General features: G+C 43.2%; 3 protein-coding genes and 1 long non-coding RNA gene across 5 annotated transcripts; all 4 read left to right on the forward strand.

The window, feature by feature from the left end:
- The first annotated feature begins 3,188 nt into the window (after positions 1–3,188).
- Positions 3,189–8,905, forward strand: LOC133129375 (uncharacterized). Its single transcript, XR_009708809.1, has 2 exons — positions 3,189–4,120; positions 6,273–8,905. It is a non-coding gene; the product is annotated as an uncharacterized LOC133129375 (long non-coding RNA).
- Positions 8,906–11,658: 2,753 nt separating this feature from the next.
- On the forward strand, positions 11,659–14,799 carry LOC133129364 (ornithine decarboxylase 1-like). 2 transcript variants are annotated; one of them, XM_061243405.1, is made up of 4 exons: positions 11,659–11,804; positions 13,001–13,152; positions 13,508–13,681; positions 14,326–14,799. In XM_061243405.1, the coding sequence occupies exons 2-4, from the start codon at positions 13,051–13,053 to the stop codon at positions 14,578–14,580; spliced, it is 531 nt and encodes a 176-aa protein (XP_061099389.1). In that variant the 5' UTR covers positions 11,659–11,804; positions 13,001–13,050; the 3' UTR covers positions 14,581–14,799. The 2 variants fall into 2 exon arrangements, with proteins under 2 accessions (XP_061099389.1, XP_061099398.1); XM_061243414.1 differs by lacking the exon at positions 11,659–11,804 and adding an exon at positions 12,391–12,541.
- LOC133139737 (ornithine decarboxylase 1-like) lies at positions 14,746–16,249 on the forward strand. The gene is made up of 3 exons (XM_061259276.1): positions 14,746–14,765; positions 15,440–15,656; positions 16,073–16,249. The coding sequence occupies exons 1-3, from the start codon at positions 14,746–14,748 to the stop codon at positions 16,247–16,249; spliced, it is 414 nt and encodes a 137-aa protein (XP_061115260.1).
- Positions 16,250–16,559: 310 nt separating this feature from the next.
- On the forward strand, positions 16,560–19,057 carry LOC133129357 (ornithine decarboxylase 1-like). Its single transcript, XM_061243392.1, has 5 exons — positions 16,560–16,735; positions 16,916–17,031; positions 17,678–17,892; positions 18,239–18,385; positions 18,829–19,057. The coding sequence occupies exons 1-4, from the start codon at positions 16,579–16,581 to the stop codon at positions 18,378–18,380; spliced, it is 630 nt and encodes a 209-aa protein (XP_061099376.1). The 5' UTR covers positions 16,560–16,578; the 3' UTR covers positions 18,381–18,385; positions 18,829–19,057.
- Positions 19,058–19,275: the final 218 nt, after the last annotated feature.

Here is a 19,275-nt window from a genome sequence, read left to right on the forward strand (position 1 = left end):
CCTGCCTCAACTCTTCAGGATATTCCTGGTAGAGGACAGCACTGTCCTGTCAAGCTTGCATCAACATGAAGGACATCTACCCAACATGAAGGACATTTCCCCATTCTGATGGTTGATGTGAATGTTAACTGAAGCTCCTGACCTGTACCAACATGACTGTATGCATTGCACTGCTGCCACTCAATTGGCTGATTAGATAATAAGTAGGTGTAATAAAGTAAAAAATTTTCCTAATAAAGTGCTCGATGAGTGTAGCTTGTTGGGATCCACAAATGGCAATACTGGAGCGCGAGTAAGGCCGTGTATGATCCAGTCGGAATGATTCAGTACAGGATGCCTCCCACCTCTCGCCGAAGGGCTCTGACTCCTTCAGGTAGGTTTTGGCTTTTCCTCGACTGCTCAACTTCTTTTGACGTTGGGTGGGGGCACAACCCTCGGCCAGTTCTGTCAGGGGCCAAACAATTATCGATCCAACTCTCGTAGAAGTCTCTCCTCATGCTCTTCCAATGTCTTTCCATTCCAAAAAAAACAAAAAAAACATTACAATTGTTTGAATCGCTAAATAAATTAAATACAATAAAATAAAAATGGAAAACCCCTCTGGGACTTTGTTACACCTACTTATTCATACAATTATCTCATCAGCCAATTGGGTGGCAGCAGTGCAATGGTAAATGGTTGGAATTTATATAGCACCTTTATCCAAAGCGCTGTACAATTGATGCTTCTCATTCACCCATTCATACACTCACACACTCACACACTCACACACCAATGGCGATTGGCTGCCATGCAAGGCACCAACCAGCTCCTCAGGAGCAGGTGTCTTGCTCAGGGACACTTCGACACAGCCCGGGTGGGGGATCGAACCAGCAACCCGCCAACTGCCAGACAACTGCTCTTACTGCCTGAGCCATGTCGCCCCATACAATGCATACAATCATTTTTATACAGGTCATAAGCTTCAGTTAATGCTCACATCAACCATCAGACTGTGGAAAAATGTAAGTGTAATAAAGTAAAAATGTTCCAAATAAAGTGCTTGGTGAGTGTATTTACTATTGGTAGTTGTAATACGAACTTAATGGCCAAGATGGTCATAATGATAATTACATTTCTGCGTGAAGCGAATTGAATGGCTCAGAGCTTAAAGCTAGAACACTGTGTTATCTGTGCAATACACTAGGAATTGGGAATGTGAACTGCCAATGGATTATTGTTATCAGTTTGAATGTTTGGGAAATTACCAATGCACAATATACATGTTTTCATGATGAATTGAAGCATTTTATTTTTGACAAATGAAAGTCTAAAGTTAAGGGGAAGGGGGAGATCTGCTGAAACTCCACTGAATCAAGCCTTTATGGCAGAGTAAAAGGTTTACGAGAGCCCGCTTGGAGAGCGTGAGGAATATAGGGTCTCTGGTCTGATGAGATAAAAATGTAACTCTTTGAGCAGAACTCCAAGCACTATGTCCGGTGAACACCAGGCATCACCTGGCTCATACCATCCCTACGATGAAGCATGGTGGTGGCAGCATGATGATATGGGGGTGCTTCTCAGTGGCAGGGACAGGGAGGCTGGTCTGAATGGAGGGAAGGATCATGGCAGCCAAATGCAGAGAGGGCCTTGAAGAAAACCTGCTCCAGAGTGCACACAACCAATACAGCAATGACAACGCTAGAGTGGCTTTGAGGATTTTGTGCAAAACGGTATAAAAATGCTTACTTTAATACCCTTTTTGCACTACTTTACATTACATGTTATTTGGCTGACGCATCTATCCAAAGCGACTTACAGTTGATTAGACTAAGCAGGAGACAATACTCCCCTGGAGCAATGCAGGGTTAAGGGCCTTGCTCAAGGGCACACATGGCCACACCAGGGATCAACCATCGACCTTGCAGGTCCCAGTCACGTACCTTAACCACTGCACTACAGGCCTTCTTGTTTCAGTGGCCGTTGGAAGACTAAGTGCTATCAAGTGTGTTTTTCAAACAGTCCGTTTTTGTCCTATATTAGCAATGTTACCGTTCTCCATTAAAATTGAAGTGTCCTCAATCCCCAACTGATTTATAGACAATTGTTTTGCTTATTTAATTGAAGTGGTCTTCTTCAATATGAACTATTCACAATAAGACTCCCCATTGAGGTCAGAACTGTACAATCTCTCCCCACCTTCAAACTGAAGACGCACCTCTTCAAGCAGCACCTCTCCCCATCCCTCCTTACCTCCCTGTGATCCGTAATTGTTGTCTTTGTGATTTATGTAGTATTTCGGTATTTTTAGTTGGCTAGGAAAGCAGTATTTGGATAGTTAAGTTTGGTCACTTTTGCTTTGTTGTTTGTTTATTTGTTGAAAAAAAAATAAAAGGCCCTGGTCCTTATCTTTGTTGTACGGGTAGCAATTGAAATTGTACTTCCCTCTCGGGCAGGGGTGGGCAATTCCGGTCCTGGAGGGCCGGTGTGTATGCAGGTTTTTGTTTCCACCAATTAACCTGGCTAAATGAACTAATTGGCTGCATGCACCAACACTGGTTCACTCAAAGATCAGAGCACAGTAAAACCGGGGGACACAAGAGCAGTCTTCGGCTGTCATTCATCAAGAAATGTACTGTAGCTAAAATGTCAGATGGCATAAAAGGCTAATTATGTAATTAAGGCCAGAAGTTGGTATGAAATCCAGAAATGGATACGGCCCTCTTTGCCCACCTCTGCTCTAGGGTCTTTCAGCGCACTTAGCCCTGGTTATGGGTATGCACTTTGTTGTACGTCGCTCTGGATAAGAGCGTCTGCCAAATGCCAATAATGTAATGTAATGTAATGACTCTGCCTGTGTTTATAGTCCTTAAATTCGGGTTTCAAAATATGCAGTTGACAGGCCAGTACGGCATTTAAATGTCAGCGTGTTCACTGAAAAGGGGTGGGATAAACCATGTTGTGGTTTGAGTGTGTTTGTTGCTGCAATTCCTCTTAGAAGTCAGAAATGACCTATTGTACCTTTAATTTAGGACTGAAATAAAGAACTACTTCTACTATGAATGAAGACTGCTGGGACGTCTACTTCGCAGTAAACAGACATAGCCACTAGATGGTGCCAAGTGCACAGATGGAGTGCAGATAATCCATTATCACAGACAGGCTGTTGTTCACACAACAGAATGGATGATGGATGGAGTGTTGTTGAAATTATATATTCATGTGATTATTTCATTATTAATTACTTATCATATTATTAATTGCTTATCCTTTACTAATTTCTTATACTATTATTGGTTGCTTATGCTGGAATGATCCAGAGTATGCACACTTATTAAAGTATCATAACTTGCCTTGTGCTACTCAATATTATATTCTGTAACTGTGTGAGTGGAGATGTCTCCCTGTCTGTACCATGGGCCTCCAAGGCCACGGCCATTAACTGTGTGTTCTGGATTATCTTGTCTTGGTGCCTAAGAGCCTGCAGAACCAAAAACATAATACCTCATGACGGAAGCTACCATGGGGATTATCTTCCTAGAAACAGGGAGTTAAAACAAGATAAGAGATTATTCTCAGACATGCAAGTTAAATGCACAGGCCCCTGCGTATACGTCATGCTGGAATGTTTTGAGAACATGCATCTGCATGACGTACCTTGAAGGGGGAGATATGAATAAACAATCTACAGTAAGGAGAAGAGCGGTGGATTGTCTTTGAATATTGATTATCAGAAATATGAATGAATACTAATGAAGGGGCGTACATTTGTTGCGCTCTGTGCCTACATATATCCAGACAAAGGTCCTGGAACCTTTGTCCTTGTTTTTGCATGTAACTTGGACCCTATGCGCATAGTAAAGATTGGATTTTATTTACTGTCTCTGTCTCTGAGTGTTTTCTTACAGGAATAAATTAAAATTCCCACCACATTGGGGGCTCGTCCGGGATACCAATATCTCACCTGTACTCCCTGGAGAATCAGCGCTGACTGCAAACCGTGCACGGGTCGTCTGCGAGACGATATAGCTAAAGACCTCAGCCGGAGCGAGTCAAGGCTCTTTGGGCTAGTAGGAGGCCAGTCGGGAGTTTCTCCAAAAGCCGGAGCGAGTCAAGGCTCTTTGGGCTAGGAGGCAGACGGGTGAGTGACGGTATCCCTGAATTCGGCTTGTGTTTATGTGAGACAGAGAGAGTAAAACAAAAAAACAAAAAAATACTAACAGTAACACTAACACACTAACAGTAAAGGGGGGTGTTGTAACTGTTGTAAAGACTGTTGTGGGACAGATGACGTGACTTTGACTATGACTGGGGAGAGTGTGGAGTGTCGGCATAATGGTTCGGGGAAATGGGAATCATTTTGGGTAAAGGAATTTGGTTTTAGTGGACTGCTGAAGCCTGCCCATACGAATAAACTTATGCGTGATATAATGAGGCGGGCAGGTGATGACAAAAAGTTGTTTTTTGTTTGGTTATGAAGCAGCACTTCATTGGCATGAAGAAGCTGAGCGGCTCCGAGATACGAATCCAAATTTAAATGGGGTACCCCGACTTCTGCTACAGCTCTATGGTTTTATTACACCGATGAGTTAGCAGTGGCATCATTACAGTTGTCGCCGGACGATTATTTGATAAAAGTGTAATTGTGTCTTTCCCAAATTCTCCATGTAACACGCCTCTTTTTCCAGTCCGTAAAGCGAACGGAGAATGGAGATTAGTGCAGGATTTACAAGCAGTAAATGCAGCGGTAATTCCAAAGGCTCCTGTCTCACCGGACCCCAATACTATTTTAAATTATATGTGACCGCAGTCTGCTCATTTTTCTGTGATTGATTTAGCGAATGCTTTCTTTTCTGTGCCCATTCACCCAGATTCACAATTTTGGTTTGCATTTACATTTCAGCGAAAGAGATATACATATACTCGCTGTCCGCAGGGATATGTGGAATCACCAGCAATATTTACGCAAGCAATGGAGGTAAACATAGCGAAATGTACTCCCCCTCAAGGGAGCCAAATTATAACATATGTCGATGACATTCATTTGCTCGCGTGCGGTGGAACAATGTGAAGTAGATACTGTGACTTGTTTGAAATTTTTAGCCTCACAGGGTCACAAGGTGAACAAAAGCAAATTGCAACTGTGGCAGGAAACAGTTCAATATTTGGGCCATAACATTTCAAAAACGGGAAAGACTATATTGCCTGAGCGACAACTGGCAATAGCCCAGATGCCGAAACCTAGAACTAAAAAGGACATGATGTCACTTTTGGGTACTGTAAATTTTTTCCGGAGCTGCATTCCTGACTATGTACAGATTGTGCAGCCACTGTTAGATTTGATATATGCCGTCCCTATGGCAGCCTCAGACGCCATTGTGGGTTTGGTGTCACTGTTCGCTCTGTCACCACGCTGGTAAAGCACACGGTAGACTCAGTGATTATAGGAGTCAGGTATTGTGCTGGTTTGGGTTTTCAAATTCATTTAAAAGAAAATAAGGTGAGGAAGGTGTTCTGCTCGCTAGTGTGGTGTACACTGCGAACGCCTATTGGTTCTTTTGGTTTTCTCTTTTGTTTTCGGCTCGTGTGAGCCTGTGGGTGAGGGACGTTGTCCCTGGTATGTAGTTTCTGCGTTTTCCTGAGCTGCGACTCAAGGTTTTTTATTTTGCTTACCTAGTCTTTTATACTAGGTTGTTATTTTGGGATCGCCTTGCAGCGCTCGCCTTTTAGCACTCATTTTGGTTGGGTTATTCGCCCTGGTTTTTTTTAAGGGTTGCTTTATTTTCCTTAGCCGTTTTTTGGGGTGGTTCCATATTGCTGCTCATTTGGTACATGGGCAGTGCCATGTATCAAGAGAAGGGATGAGGGGGGTAATAGATCAAAGTTACTATACCATTGGACTCACCACTTACCTAAAAAAAAAAAACTTTTCTAAGAAATGCCCAACATCACAAAGTTATAATACACAGGGTGGGGTGGTTGCACAAAAGTGGGCAATTCTTACACCCCCTGAGCCATTCCATACATGGATGATGGACTTTATACATCTAACACCGTGTGAAGGGAAGAGATATGTATTGGTAATGATATGACCTTTCTCTAAATGGGTAGAAGCTTTCCCAGCCACATCTATAGATGCAATCACAGTAGCAAAATGTCTGAGTAGCGAAATCATTCATAGCTGGGGGATTCCAAAGGCATTATATAGTGATAATGGGCCAAAATTTAGGAATTAAGTCTTGACCCGCCTAGGTTACTAATAAGAGTGAGATTCGACATGTGCTTCCTCCCAGATTGCCAGCGGAGCTGCCACCAGGAGAGATTAAGCCTGGAGATTGGATCCTGGTGCGAAGTGTCGGTAAAAAGACAAAGTGGAGTGAACCGACGTGGAAGGGTCCATATCAAGTGCTCCTGACCACACCTACTGCAGTGAGAATCCAGGAGAGAGAGACGTGGATACATCAATCACACTGTAAGGTAGTATCGCCTCCAGTTGCTGGTGTGTAGGTGCATCTCAATATTATTAAAAGGTCAGGATAGACTTGGAGAGAGTCCAGCTACAAAGGGGGGCGCAGCATATAGAGCTTGTCCGTCTCAAACCTGGTGAAGAACTTGTTTACTCTCCACAGTCAGTAGAGACTCCAGACCGGTTCCCAGATATGCCTCTCTCTGCCCTGTTTCTGTTGTTCATAGGGACATGCACGGTCAGTGAAGGTCATACGCCAACCTCGCCTAAAGCTAAAAGATATCTAGGGGCGGATGATTACCTATCTGAATCAGGAAATCCTGCACACATATATGCTACTAATTCATGGTGAAGATATGCAAATAGATTAGCGCATTCTGCAAACCGCACTGAATGTTATGTGTGCACAATTGCCGGCCTCTATAACTTCACCCAGGCTAGAGGTGATACAGGCCGCAGGGCCTACGCGAAGTGTGAATGATACAGTAAAGTGGCTATTGCGGCATCCACTGCTCGTAGTACATTAACATCAATGGATCCCAGTACACCCCCACTCGACCTGATAATGGATTTGGGTTAAAATATTGTACCGATAAAGATGGATATCTAAAATTGGGGAATATGAGCTCTAATATTCCACTCATGGTAGTCCAGTATAAATCGGGGCAAAAGTTTTGGCGTTGTGTCAAGGGAAATGGCACTGGATTTGTGGGAGTAACCCGAGGGGTGTCAGGGGAAACTACTGATTTTCTGTGGATATCCGCTCATAGACGGACAGTCCTTTTCCACCGGTAGAGAGAACAGTCCAAATGCTAGAGAGAACAGTCTAAATGGCACGCTATGTAACCCATCGGCACCGCATTGGAATGGGACGAGAGCTGTGGACAGTTGGTACTGGTTGTGTGGCATCGGATATATGTGGCATTACCGCCAAACTGGGGAGGGGTATGTGCTTATATACAACTGATAGATCACACGTACATTGTGAGCGCGCATGAGACCACGCGGGGGAGGCGAGACGCCAGTGCGCTTCATTATTCTATCTGGGGCACCAATGTCCCAGATGACACAAAATTGTGGACAACCGGACAGAAGGTAGCCCTCGCTCTATTTCCTTGGACAGGGGTGGGGAAGATAATGCTTCATTTGGAGACTGTGAATTACCGTTTAAGTGCACTTATAAATGAGACCAGCAACATAACTAGAAGCATACAGCAACAGTTGACTGCTTTACGGCTAATGACACTGCAAAATTGGGTGGTGCTAGACCTGTTGACGGCGGCGCAGGAGGGAGTGTGTCATATCGTGGGAGCCTCGTGTTGCACTTACATACCAGCAAATGATGAGAAAGGCGGAGAAATAGATCAGGCTTTGCAGCACTTGAAAGACCTGTCGGATGCACAACAAAACGACTACGTACTTGACGACTCCTGGTGGCAGTGGCTCATTTCTGGGGAATGGAAAGCAGCAATAACATCTGTACTGACCCTCATAGTAACAGGATTCGCAGTACTGTTCTTCTGTAGCTGCTGTGGGGTTCCCATAATTAAAGGATTGATATCAGGAATGTTAAGTGCTAACCCGCAATTTCAGTTGTTTATGTTACAGGACTTCAATGAAGTAATCGCTCCATCTGACATGTCGGAGAGATCATACCAAGATGCGATAGGACCATTAAACGACCTGTTTCAACAATAAAGTACCTGTGAATCAAGCACATGTCGAAAATCGAGAGAAGTGGCATGTTAGCGGATAATCAATTAAAAAGAGAAGGGAAATGTTGTTGAAATTATATATTCATGTGATTATTTCATTATTAATTACTTATCATATTATTAATTGCTTATCCTTTACTAATTTCTTATACTATTATTGGTTGCTTATGCTGGAATGATCCAGAGTATGCACACTTATTAAAGTATCATAACTTGCCTTGTGCTACTCAATATTATATTCTGTAACTGTGTGAGTGGAGATGTCTCCCTGTCTGTACCATGGGCCTCCAAGGCCACGGCCATTAACTGTGTGTTCTGGATTATCTTGTCTTGGTGCCTAAGAGCCTGCAGAACCAAAAACATAATACCTCATGACGGAAGCTACCATGGGGATTATCTTCCTAGAAACAGGGAGTTAAAACAAGATAAGAGATTATTCTCAGACACGCAAGTTAAATGCACAGGCCCCTGCGTATACGTCATGCTGGAATGTTTTGAGAACATGCATCTGCATGACGTACCTTGAAGGGGGAGATATGAATAAACAATCTACAGTAAGGAGAAGAGCGGTGGATTGTCTTTGAATATTGATTATCAGAAATATGAATGAATACTAATGAAGGGGCGTACATTTGTTGCGCTCTGTGCCTACATATATCCAGACAAAGGTCCTGGAACCTTTGTCCTTGTTTTTGCATGTAACTTGGACCCTATGCGCATAGTAAAGATTGGATTTTATTTACTGTCTCTGTCTCTGAGTGTTTTCTTACAGGAATAAATTAAAATTCCCACCACATGGAGGGTTTGTGCAAAGTAGGGTAATCGATTATGCTACTGCACATGAATGACAGAAGGCCAATGGCATGTGGGCATCTGCCTGTGTGACTTGCAGATGTAGGCTACATTCAGCAGAGTGCAAGGACGGTGTGCAGGTAAAATTTAAGGTAAATGGTTGGGATTTATATAGCGCCTTTATCCAAAGTGCTGTACAATTGATGCTTCTTATTCAGCCAATCATGCACACACTCACACATCAACAGTGATTGGTTGCCATGCAAGGCACCGACCAGCTCGTCAGGAGCATTTTGGGGTTAGGTGTCTGGCTCAGGGACACTTCGACATACCCAGGGTGGGATTCAACCGGCAACCCTCCGACTGCTAGGCCTCTGCTCTTACCGGCTGAGTCGATGTTGCCCCCAGGTGATCTGTAACGTATTGTGAAACCCTAAAGTGTATTGGGAAATGAAATGTGAATTTGGGAAGGAAATTCCACTCCAGTTATGAGGCAATAAGCAGGAGCAGGCAGTAGAACTGCCCATAATCTTTTTATGGAAGTGTACATTTGGTTATCACTGGTAACAATATGAGATGTCTGAGAATTTGTAATGTTCTTGTGATGTCATCATCATAATACCATAATACAGAGTGCTGCATGTGTATTTGTTTCTGAAGCAGCGCATGCCAATTTAGTTATGAATCATATATGCCAGCCGTGTTTTTATCTTGGGATACAGGAGGGTGATCTGGCCGAATATATATCATATTTCAATCAGAAATCACAATTTTTGTAACTAATTTTAAAGTTGTCCTGTATGGTAGCCTGCAGTGGGGTGGCCTGTAGCGTAGTGGTTAAGGTGCATGACTGGGACCCACATGGTCGGTGGTTTGATTCCCGGTGTTGCCCAACTGAGATCCACACAGCCGTTGGGCCCTTGAGCAAGGCCCTTAACCCTGCATTACTCCAGGGGGGGATTGTCTCCTGCTTAGTCTAATCAACTGTACGTTGCTCTGGATAAGAGTGTCTGCCAAATGCCAATAATGTAATGTAGCCTACAACCAAACTAGAAATAGCCTATGGATTTTTCTATTTGTACATAATTACATTAATGATACACTCTCAGTAATAAAGCTACAGTGGAGGTACATTTTTGTTCCTCAAGGATCAAATTTCCAAAAGGTACCCTGAAGGTACAGTAATGTTCTCTTTGGGTACAAATGAGTCTTCCTAGCAAAAAAGGTACAAATGAGTTTAATATTGCTGGTTAGGGGTACAATTTTATGCACCTATAGGGTACCACCCCAGTGACCAGCATTTGTAGGCACTATTCCTACCTTTATTTTTGAGAGTGGACCACACTATTTTCACTATTAGGTTGATGAATACCTGAGTGCAACTTTACTGTGAACATTCAGCAAACTTGTAACTGAAATACACATAAGTGCCAAATGGCACAAATATCAAAGAATTAACTATTTCAAGTACTCAGAACTGGCGGCACGGATGGTGCAGTGGGTAGCACTGCTGCCTCACAGCAAGGAGGTCCTGGGTTTGAATCCCCGTCGGCTGGGGCTTCTCTGTGTGGAGTTTGCATGTTCTCCCTGTGTCTGCGTGTGTTTCCTCCAGGTACTCCAGTTTCCTCCCACAGTCCAAAGACATGCAGGTTAGGCTGATTGGAGAGTCTAAATTGCCTGTAGGTATAATGAAAACCATAGGTGGCAAAATTATTGGTACCCCTGGTTTAATACTTTGTGCAAACACCCCTGGCAAAGATGACAGCCATCAGTATTTTCCTAAGGTTTGAAAACACATTTGGAGGGATTTGTGAACATTTCTCCATGCAGAACGTTTCATAGTCATTGATATCCCTGGGTTTGAACTTATACACTCACCGAGCACTTTTACCTGTCCACCGACTTATGAATGCAATTACAAATCAGCCACTCGTGTGTCAGCAGTGCAATGCATACAATCATGCAGACATGAGTCTGGAGCTCATCAACCAGCAGAATGGGCCAAAAGAAATGTGATGTAAGTGACTTTGATCATGGAATGATCAATTATAATAATTCATTGAGTCTCTCTGTAGATAATGATTGTTGAAATTGGACAGCTGAAATCTACAATACCGTTGGAAGCAGTTCCAGATTCAAGTGGCCTGTAGCGTAGTGGTTAAGGTAAATGACTAGGACACCCAAGGTCAGTGGTTCTAATCCCGGTGTAGCCACAAGAAGATCCGCACAGCCGTTGGGACAACTACAACAGAACAACACTACAGTGACAACTAAACTTAATGAGAAACAGCACAAACAAATGATACTTAACTAATCCAGGAGAAAATGCTAACAACCCACTGGAGAACACTAATGCACACTGAAGTGAGCTCAGCTGTGCCAGTAATTATACCCTGAACAGGGTGCAAACTATTGGCTCCTCCTACAACAAAAGCTGTGGCCTGCCAGCCAGTAAAACAATAGCCTAGCTCACCTGATAGAAACAAACACACAACCCAGTTTCACTGTAATCTAAATGAACACCACTTGCACTAACTAACAAACAATCAAACAAACAAATACACAGCAGAACAACACTATAGTGACAACTAAACTTAATGAGAAACAGCACAAACAAATTATACTTAACTAATCCAGGAGAAAATGCTAACAACCCACTGGAGAACACTAATGCACAGAGTTCTTGTCATAAAGGACATCCCACCTTCATTCCATACCTCAGCCATCACCCAATCAGGGCATCCATGGGTAGCCTGGCTGTGGTATTTAAGATGACCACAGGAACTGTTTGTGCATTAGATTTTGGATCTTTGGAGGATCGTTTTGGTGCTGGTTCCTGGGGTAATATGCTGGTAAGGCATGGTCTCTTCCTCTCTTCCTCTCTTCCTCTCTTCCTCTCTTCCTCTCTTCCTCTCTTCAATAAAGAATGTATGATTTCTCCTTTTTCATGAGTTAATCTGTTATGTTCTGATATAGAGTTTGTTTTGACTTGTTGGTTGATTTTATTAGACTGACATCCAAGAATTTGGTGATTTAATTGATAATTGTCATTCACCATAATTATTCATTTCAATCTAGCACGCCAGACCACTTGTGTTCAGTACTTAGAGGGTTGAACATCTTAACAAGGATATTGTTTGTTGGAACCACTTGTATACAACCTATTTGTATACAACCTATATTATTAAGGGTGTCAATAATTCTGGAGCCCACTAACTGAACACTATTGAAGTTGTCTTCCCCTACACCAGGGGTCGGCAACCCTGGTCCTGGAGAGCCGCAGGGTGTGTTGGCTTTCGTTGTTACTTGGCATTAATTGATCTATGAAAGCTGTTGATTACACAGTTAACCTACCTCACCTGGTTTCTTGGGTCGGAATTGGTTGCTTAATTTAAGGTGGAGACGAAAGCCAGCACACCCTGCAGCTCTCCAGGACCAGGGTTGCCGACCCCTGCCCTACACTCTATAGTGGGAAAAATCAGGACACCAAGCTGTAATATTTCTATCAGAAATATTCTGCGGTTGGATACCTGAGACGGCTCCACTCCGAAAGATAATTCTCAGGTTTCATCAGGGGGCAGCTTTGGACGTAGGTTGTTTGGCATGAGATGTGTTTGGGTATATTAGTATAATTATGTCCCATTTCAAATTGACTGATCAAATTCATAATTTCTTTAAATCCAAAAATGTCCTATTTAGAATCTGAAAGAATTATAATGACATTTTACTTGGTTCAGATTATAGAGATTGTTTGATTATTGGTTTGGCTTCAATTTGGGCTGTAACATTTTGATGTGCATGTGCTTTTGGTTCCTGACTTTCTTGTTGCATCACTGGGCCTGAAGGTGTTCACAGACAGGCACAGGCACACAACACATCTGCATCTGACTTTCATAGCTTTGCATGGTCATGCACCTGCTCACATAACTAACCTGTTTTTACCCTATAAGACCACTGTGTCCCTCCGTTCTGAAAATGCAGAACGCTTTAGAATAACTTGAATCAAATATCTAAAATTACACTTCCACATATTCCTTTGCCTTTGCAGATAGTTTTGAAATCTGAAACCAAGGAGCAAATAAAAGAACATGTGAGACCATGACTACCTTCACTCCAGAGGACTTTGGCTTCACCTTGCTGGAGGATGGGACTTCTGTCCAGGATGTCATCGATCAGAAGATCGACACGTTGCGTGCGGAGGTGAGAGAGCTTGAGCAGGCCTTGGAAACCAGTTGTCTGGACTTCAACCGTTCAGTTCCTTGAGTTAACCGTTGTGTAGTCCTAACATTCAGTATACTCCCAACCTGTAACTCATCACAAAATTTGTCATCAAATTTCAAGTTGAAAAAGATCCTTTAGGGGGTTCTCTGCTGTTAAACATAGTGGCAGGTCATTTTTGACCCTTGAGACAACACTAGGGTTAAGCATTTGAAACCAGCAGATGCTGGCAGATCTACCCCAACCAGAATTTGAGATCCATGGTTTGGAGTCTTGCCTTTGATGCCGTTCCACTTGGTGCCTGTCTGTTGTCCTTGACCTCGCGTTTCGTCCCTAGGAGTCCAAAGAGGCTTTCTTTGTGGCGGACCTGGGGGAGGTGGTGAGGAGGTACCAGTTGTGGGTACGTGAGATGCCTCGAGTCACGCCCTTCTACGCCGTCAAGTGCAACGACAGCCTTCCCATTGTCAAGACGCTTGCGGCCCTGCAGACGGGGTTCGACTGCGCCAGCAAGGTACTAACCCCAAGCCAGAAGTGTCAGTGTATGCATGATTGTGTTTTCAGCAATTTGATCTGGCTAATTGGTAAATATGAGAGAAAATGTAGCCATTATGAAATGTTTTCATGCAAAATGATGTCGATTCGAGACCCTGCAGCTCTTGTCACACAATTAAGCTCCCTCAGTTTCTTTCTGCATAAGAGGCCCACTGGAATACCTGATGCACTCATTCATGTATTCATGTCCATTTCAAAATGAGATTGACAGCATGGTGAATTCACAACTTCTCACTGCTGCTGGTGGAAACGGGGACTACTGCGTTCACCATGGTGAAAAACCAATTATTTGAAATAATTCTGTTTGGATTAATTCAATTTAGATGGTGCCAGCTGCCATGTTAATTCCATTCATAATTAAATAAACACTGGTTATTTATTCAGGACATTGTTTACATGATAAACTATACATGGCAGTGATTTAAATGTGTATATATTTTTGACTTATCAGGATACAAATGATGGTGTCTTTGCAGGCTTGCTTCTTAGCGGTGTGCTGGTTCATTCATAGAATAGACTCCAGTCCAACATTTGTTGTCCTCATCTGAACCACTCGGGATGCCCTGTGATCCTGTTTTTGCCTTTGCCCCTTTCCACTTTCAGTGTGAGATGCATCTCATAACGTCTCTCGGGGTGGACCCCAGCAGGATCATCTTTTCCCACACCATCAAGCCGCCCACCTACCTGAAATACGCCACTTCCCTTGGGATCCAGAAGATGACCTTCGACAACGAGGCAGAGCTTGTTAAGATCGTCTGTCTTAACAGTCATGTATTGAGACAAAAAAAAAAAAGATTGTCATTCTTATCAAGTACAAAAAATGTTAGGCAATTTACAGCAATTGTCCCCTTTGGCTAATCTTGAATCAGTGGTTGTGGTGCTGCTTGATTATAAGCCAATGAAATTAACTATTTCCCTGTAAGATCCATGAGCATCAGATCAGGGTGTATTGCCAATTTCCATCATATACAATTTCTGAATGTATGTCTCAATTTTAAATCTAGACCAAAGAATACAAGAGTTATGGTAAGCAAATGTCCCATGTAAGCATGTGCCAAATACATTTTGTCCCATTCACATGCAGTGTTCTGCATTGTTTTTTTTCTAAGCTATGTCTAGACAGTTTTACGAAAAGGACATTTGAAGACTGCGAAATGGCACATGACAACTAAATGATAGTATGGGTCTCATACTTGTATTTTGCTCACTAAAGTATCCTGACCTGTCACCCTCCTCCTACCTCTCCCTCTCCTTGTGCTCTCCTCAGATAGCTACTTTAAAGAAGATTTAAGAACGAAGTACAATAATCACAACAATAATATATTGTACACCATTATATTCATTGAAATGCATTGATTGACATTTGTCAAATACCCACCCGATGTGGTGGAGCACCGAGCCAAGAAGAGAAGTTGTGGCACTGTCCAAATAATTATGGACTGCACTGTATGAAGGGCTGATGAGTAGACTGATCGATGAATAATCGATAATACTGTACATATTCGCTTGGGTGTATCGATAGGTATCTGGATGGATAAACATTTGGATGGAAGGATATTTGGGGTGATCAATAGTAAGATGGATAACAGATTTAGATGGAAAATAAATAAAATGTAAAAACGATACTCCGCAGATGCCTCGAGTTTCCACATTTGTGCATCTGCTTTGGAAAAACTCACCCTTGACTGAGCCCCTCCCACCCTTTCCTCTTCCTCAGGCTGGTCCTCCGCATTTCTGTGGATGACACGCATTCCATGTTCTCCATGAGCACCAAGTTCGGGGCGAAGCTGGAGACATGCCCGGCACTCCTGAAACGTGCGCAGGAGCTGGGCCTGGACGTCATCGGGGTCAGCTTCCACGTGGGCAGCTACTGTATGGATCCTGTGTCCTACACAAAGGCCATCAAAAATGCCAAAGACATCTTTGACCTGGCGGTGAGCACCTGGAACCATGTGAAAAGCTCTACTCATCTGGCAGCTACAGTTAGAAATGCCATACAATGTTGTAAAGGTAACCATTTTGACAAACCCAAATTGGCAATCTCAAATTCCAGGTCGAGAGGGCTGTTCTTATTTTTTCTGATCTTTCAATCATAAGTTACATTTTGCCCCTAGAAAGATGTGTGGGTCTTCTCTAATACATGAGTGCAATAAACCATTCAAGTACTGAAACACCAGAAACCAGTAGATGTTGTAACTATCGAGGACTGGACTGGAGTTTTGTCAGAGCTGATTACATGGTTGTGACACTGAAGCATCTGTGGCTTGATGAGCTGTGGTCTTGTGTGTGTGGTAGGAGTCTGTATTGTGTAAAGGATGTAAAGCGTCATTCATGGATGATTGTTTTGCAGGCAACGATTGGCTACAAAATGACCTTCATGGACCTTGGTGGAGGATACCCTGGGTTTGACATTCCCAATGTTGTTCACTTTAAACAGGTAATCATTTTTCCACTCTCTCAGAAAGCACACAGCAGGTGTGCAGGGGAGCCTCAGGTCTCGTCTCATAAGAGGCTGATGTGGATGTGAAGGCTGATGGTGAGCCTGCACTCACCGACGCTGTATAAATGAATGTGTAGGTTTAGCGTGCTCAAATCAGGCTTTGGAGGCCAGTAGAGCTGCTGGTTTCAATTATTTACCACCACACGGAATGGTTTTGTACTTGAATGACAGGTGAGAGGAGGCTAATCAGTGACTTTGATCAGACAGTCCGCTAACAATCAGTTAGAAGAGAGAACAAGCATTACTGCTGGCCAGACTTAGACAATCTGGACTTGCAGAAGAGATACTGAAGAACAGGAGGGTTTTCATCGTGATCCGATCATGACCTGACCTGACCAATACATCCCCATTTCCAGATGGCCGTTGAAATAAACCTCGCTCTGGACAAGTACTTCCCCGTCAGCTCCGAAGTCCAAATAATCAGTGAGCCGGGCCGCTTCTTCCCATCGACAGCCTACACGCTGGCTGTCAATGTCGTCAGTAAGAGGGTGGACATCAAGAAGTCCAGTGATGGTAAGTTTGTGCCAAGTTTGTCACATGCTCTGGAATTAAGCTCTATCAGTCTGGCACAGCTCTGCATACAGAGTCTGAACACACAACATACTTCATGTCACCTGTAAGATGGCAACTGTTTCTTCTCATTCAGCTCTAAACCCCAACTTCCCCCCCACTTACTTCCCCCCTCTCTCACAGACAAAGAAGACAGGGCCAAGGAGAAGATCGTTAATTACTTTGTGAATGATGGGCTCCACTCTTCATTTAGATTCGTAATTTTCCACGATACCTACGTCCTGCCAAGTGCACAAAAGGTACGAACAAAAGCAAACGCTGTATTCCAACATGCCACCGCTATTATAAATTCATCAGCCACAATAACTTGTAATGTAACGCTGTATAATCCATGTGTACCATGCGCTCATTCGGTCCTATTTAGCACTTGATCTTATCCATTTCTTCCCAGGCATTCATGACATATATTATCACATATTATTACATAACCCCTTAAGTATCGCCCCGATTCTTGACCCAAGCTTAAAAATGACGGACCCAAAATAAAATGGTTACTATACTTGAACCATTTTGACTACAGGCATAATCCTGGTCTTGTCTAAAAGGTATCTCTTTGGGGTTTGCTTGCCCAGTTTCGGAATTACTCCAAATATTATGAAAACAAAGTTACAGAAACTCAAACATTTCTCCGAGAAGAAATGTTCTGTATTTGGATACAGATTATTATTGCTGTGGCATGTGTGCTTAGAAACAGTGGAGCCAAGTCACAACACTGGACAAATCCCCTTTCTAATCTAGGTCTAGACAGTTTTCCAAAAATTGAGATTCCAAAATGACACTTAGTAGTGCAAACCTTCAATGCTTTTAGTAGTGTCCAAACATTAATTTCAGGCTCCATGTTTTCAGAATGCCCTTTTCAGTTACTATATCCCTGTCTCACTGCAGAAAAGCAAGTCAGGTGAGCGTGTCTACCCCAGCACCATCTTCGGCCAGACCTGTGATGGGCACGACCTCATTGTGGAAGAATATAACCTGCCGGATATACAGGTGGGCCAATGGATGATATTCTACCACATGGGGGCCTACTCCATCACCACTGCCACCAACTTCAACGGCTTCCCGAAGCCAAAAACCAACTTTGTGATGGCCCCGATATTATGGTATGTGCCAGAGTATGTTACGTTTTCTTTCTGTTTCCTAATATTTGCCCTGATTTGATAGAACCAATTCTAAGGCCTGGCAAGAAATCATAGATTGTGTCTGGAGATTTGTTCAAGAAGCCGACAGCAAGGCTTCCAGCATACTTCTGAACTCCTAATTTGGGCCTCCATTCAAAAAGTGGTTTGATAATGACAACATGCGTTTCAATAGCAAATGAAAAGAAATACGTGGAAGAAATGCAAAGTAAACAAAGTCACACAGCAACTCTAGCTGCTGAATGCCATTGTAGGTCCTGATCTTCATTGACCCCCCCCCCCCCCACCCCCCTCCCTTTCCTGTCTCCAGGCAACAGCTTCAGGAGATCTCTGCTAAGGCGGGCCAAGATCGTTTGAAGCTGTGCTGTCTCAACGCTGACTTGGATGCCGTCTGCACAGCGATGCCTGGCCCCACCCGCAAGTGGAGAGCTAAAGGGGGGAAGGGGAAGTAGAGAGGGTGAGAGGCAAGAGCGTGTATCTTAATCCTTTCTCGATGGTGTAGGGTGTGGATTTTCTTTTTGATTAATTGGAGAAATACTTACAGATAATTAATAATTCAGACAAAGCATATGATAATCATACAAACTACAAACCTGCCTGACTTAGTTCATTCAGAAGCCATGAATGTCCTCCATCTCACTGAAGGAGGGCCAGTTTTTTTTCAAGATCAGTCTAGTCCAATCCTAGAGATCATTACCTGGGCCTTTAGATCATTTTTAGGTCTCTCCAGTGATAGTCGGGAGGACCTCTCTTTCCCTGGATGTGTGACTTCAGGGCTCGGCTGGTTTCCTGAGGGTGTGTTGTATTCAGCTCCACTTTCATCTACCTATCTGGAGGTGTGTGGGATCCTGTAAATGTCTGTCTTACAAGTCCACATTCTTGATCTTATCCCCCTGTCAGATCTCCACCAGGTCCAAACAGCAACACCAGGGGCCTGTTCCAAAACCAGAGCTTCTTCAATGCGCTTGAAGAAGGCGTGTTGATCTCTTTCCGGTTGCCAGGAGAAGGGGTCGTTTTGGCAACCAAATTGGGAGAAAATGGGGAAAAAATCCGAAACTATTTTTCTTTTTTCAAAGCCCTGAAATCTGTAATCAACTTTTCCTGTAATAAACTCTCTGTAATCATGCAATCAGTGTGCATATGGGACTTTTATTCATTGTGGCATGCATAACTATTCCTATATTCATATTTCTATAATCTTTTCAGAGCTTAATCAATCTCTCAAAATGTGAGAAATGTGATTTAGATTCAAATTCCACGATGGTTGGAATGTGGATGATGAAGTCCTGGGAAGTGCATCCTCTTGACCAAGAGGTGGAGCTGTTGATCTCACATTTAAAACACAAT

Source organism: Conger conger, chromosome 1 (assembly GCF_963514075.1).
Source record: "Conger conger chromosome 1, fConCon1.1, whole genome shotgun sequence".
NCBI classification, from domain to species: Eukaryota; Metazoa; Chordata; class Actinopteri; order Anguilliformes; family Congridae; genus Conger; species Conger conger.